The 3,629-nt window shown below is 33.3% G+C and overlaps 1 protein-coding gene across 1 annotated transcript; it reads left to right on the top strand.

Moving 5' to 3' along the window:
- Positions 1-200: 200 nt before the first annotated feature.
- Positions 201-1,340, top strand: LOC149545239 (uncharacterized). The gene is made up of 2 exons (XM_089790603.1): positions 201-397; positions 517-1,340. The coding sequence occupies exons 1-2, from the start codon at positions 220-222 to the stop codon at positions 1,107-1,109; spliced, it is 771 nt and encodes a 256-aa protein (XP_089646729.1). The 5' UTR covers positions 201-219; the 3' UTR covers positions 1,110-1,340.
- The last annotated feature ends 2,289 nt before the right edge of the window (positions 1,341-3,629 follow it).

Here is a 3,629-nt window from a genome sequence, read left to right as displayed (position 1 = left end):
TAGGCGGAGAATTTTATGTTAGAACAGATGACAACGGGGAGATTAGGAAGAGTTATTCAACAGACACAATCAAACCAGCAAGCAAACGAAGGTGTTTGTTCAGCTGCATCACATTCACCGCAACAACATTATCACCTACTCTGTCACATAAACCTCCGTTGATCAGGCTATAAATAGGACACAGAGATTCAAGACTACCATGAAACACTAGACACAAAAATGGCGTCGAACACCATTAAAGTTGCACGAATGTTTCTGCTGGGAATCGTCATTCTCTTTACTTCTTCTTTTGCCAACGCAAGCCATGAAGAAGGTATTCAGAAACCTAACGATGTTGTGGTGAAGGGTAGCGTATTCTGTGACTCCCAACTATCGGAAATCCGGTACATCTTACCAGGTAAATATGTAGTGTAGTTTAATTGTTAATAATATGGCAGATCTTTAATAGTTTTGACAATGTCCATGCGTTAGATTTCTTATAATGCGAAGATAGTAATGAAATGGAATTGGGTGCAGGTGCCTTGGTTGCCGTGGAGTGTAGCCTCAATAGCAACAGGAAATGGAAGAACAGCAATAGTATGGTTTATGTTGACGGAGAAACAGATGAAAATGGAGAATTCATGTTGGAGCTTCCCATCATACAAAACCTTAACCCTAAGAAGACATGCTCAGTTAGGCTTCTCAGCAGCCCCCATGAGTTGTGTGACATACCATCAATTACTACGTCCTCCCAACTCTCTCTAACATCTTCAAATCCCGATGGAATGCACATCTATGAGTCTACTCCATTATTCTACCGTCCATCCAAACAAGAAGCTATATTTTCTTCTCTTCCTCGTCGTAGAGCTCTGCAAGTTGGCATTCCTCCGCTACCCAAGTTCAGTTTTCCTCCCCTTCCTTCCATTCCTTCACTACCCAAATTCTCTGCTCCCCCTCTTCCAAGCGTTCCCCCACTGCCCAAATTGAGTGTTCCCCCACTCCCTAATGCACCTCCTCTAAACATCCCCTCCACACCACCTCTTCCTAAACTTACTTTTCCTCCCCTGCCCTCTTTCCCTTCCTCATTTCCACCATTTCCTTTTTTCACTCCACCTCCACCTTCCAAATGATGAGACAACTTACGTCCAAACTAAACTATTCCTCAATCATGCTCATTTTTAGATGTGTAATCCTCGAGTGTGGCACTTGGGCCTAGTTCACATATTATGCATAGGAAGGAGTGTGCTATTATTAAATCATTTGTTGGAATATTTTTTTATGATCATTTTATTCCAAAGTCTTCATTTTGTATCTTAATTTTTATTGTTAATATTGAAGTTAGTTCAAAGACTTAATATGAATTTCATGTACTTTCTATTCAAATTTTAAGTAAATGGTCATTGTTCTTGATCTATGAATTTATTTACAATAATTATAATAAAATTGAAGGAATATTTTTATTAGTAATAATTATTCAAATTGTATATTTTAAATTACATTTATTAAGTATGGATATGCTATTAGAAATAGCATGTACATAATGTCCATAGAAATAATATGCATTATAACAATGTGTTCCCATCTGCATCATGATTTAGAAAATCACCAAATGCATAAATAAATAGATATATTCTATATTTCAAATCTTGTGTGACATTTATTATAATTGACACTTATATAGGTGAAACCAACTAACATACAATATGAACAACATGCTTGTCAAATGTTAATATTTATGAATTAGAGTCATAACCTATGCAATTAAACCAATCATTATTCTTATAAAATGTAAATGTGAAGATCAAAGCTAAAAAAATATGTGGTCTCTTCAATGTATATCTCATAGATACCAAGGGTCTTCTCTAGTACTTTTCTATAAAAAATACTAATTTAATGTGATATGCTAGTTTATTTTAATATCTTGACATTCTACCTAGAGAATGCTAAATCATTACTAAACATGTCAATATTCTAAATTTTACATTTGATGCCTTGTTGTACATTATGGTTTCTACATACTTCCCTTAGAAATGCCTTTTTGGTACACCCATCATATATTTTATCATCTTTGTGTATTACAACATAGGGTTTTTCCTTAATTAATTTATGCTAAACCATGTTTATATCCTATCTCACATGTGGACCCCCTCCCCAAACAGAAAAACACATATAAAAGATGATTCTATAAGAAGGAAGCTTTAACAAGAATTGAGTGTCTACATAGAAAACAAATTCCAAAATAATAAAGTATTAAACTAGAAAGAATGAGTAATTGAAATATTATAAATAATTATATATTACTTGTATTCTAAGTAATCTAAAGACTTAAGACTTGTATAATGATATAAGATAACATTAATAAATCACACCATAGGGTTTTTCCTCAATGAATTAATGTGAAACATTTTTTTTTTATATCTTGTCATATATAGAAATAGATTGATGATTCTGAAAACAAAAGAAGCTTAAAGAAAAAAGAAGTGTCTAGGCATAGAAAATACATCAAGGTTTCCAAAAGAATAATATATTGAACTAGTCAAGAGCATATAATACAAGTATTAAAACTAATCATATATATTATTTTTATTCTAAAGACTAAGACTTGTACATTCTTCCTCAATTAGAGGAGCATGTCACCTCACCACTTTCTCCTTAAGACATGAAAGCTACTACAAGGATAATTGAGAAACTCAATTTTTTTTGTTAGTATTGTAATAGTATGACTGACTAAATATTTAGGCATAATTTTCCTTCAATTAAAGTGCATCTAAACATCGAGAATGACATATTCACTTAAAAAGGGTTGAAATTATATAATATCATGTGCAAAATTAGATAGTGAAATATCTTCTATTTGAGTTGTCATGTAGAAATGTGACTAGTTAGTATCAGCCATACTTTAAATGCCTATCTAGCATGAAATAAAATTTTCAATATATTATACCATCTTCAATTATAAGCACCTCAATTTAATGATGGTTTAACAACCATTTAATGTGATGTCATCATATATTTACATTCTTCCCCTCTTTCTCCTTTTAACTAAGTAGAGTCAGGGAAGGACCTAATAGATCCTCCCTAAAACCCCTATTTTCATAGCATAAAGCACAAGGTAGGATATAACCACCTAGGTACTCCCTTTCCTTCATCCAATCATGTGGAATCTATTTTATACACCATGATGACTATATCTCAAGTTCTACACCTAATATTTGGGGTCTAGGACCTATTTTAGGACCTAAAGGTTCTGAGCCTTTAGCAAGGAGATGGTGCATCCCTATTGGGCCAATTAAAGATGAAGTGCATGTTGGATAGAATTTATTAATTTTTTATTGTCTTTGATGTTACACAAATTTCATATCATTATTAGTCAGTATATGCCAAGCTCACTCGGGCAATGAAGACAATTTTCTATTTCTACCAAGCATTCTTGTAGTTACCTAGTTCAGAAGGCAATGTCTATTGACTTCACTTGAGCATCAAAGGAAAGTATGCAGAAGATGAGTGTTAACCAAGCTCACTCGGTTAATGAAGGAAAGTTGGATGGAATCAATGCTAACCGATTTCACTTAGTTGCCAAAGAATTTTTACAAATTTGCAATGTTAACCTAGCTTCTGTTGATTAATGGAAGAAATTTCTTCAGAGTTAG

This window comes from Cupressus sempervirens, chromosome 7, assembly GCF_028749045.1.
Source record: "Cupressus sempervirens isolate cs-2001-9-10 chromosome 7, ASM2874904v1, whole genome shotgun sequence".
Classification (NCBI taxonomy): domain Eukaryota; kingdom Viridiplantae; phylum Streptophyta; class Pinopsida; order Cupressales; family Cupressaceae; genus Cupressus; species Cupressus sempervirens.
Note: the sequence above shows the minus strand (reverse complement) of the source record. Positions and strands in the feature narration are given on the sequence as shown.

Excerpts from the sequence above, each read along its gene's own strand:
- LOC149545239 (XM_089790603.1), top strand. The coding sequence starts at position 220 with ATGGCGTCGAACACCATTAAAGTTGCACGAATGTTTCTGCTGGGAATC. Across the intron at positions 398-516 it reads AATCCGGTACATCTTACCAG|GTGCCTTGGTTGCCGTGGAG; the intron begins GTAAATATGTAG and ends AATTGGGTGCAG.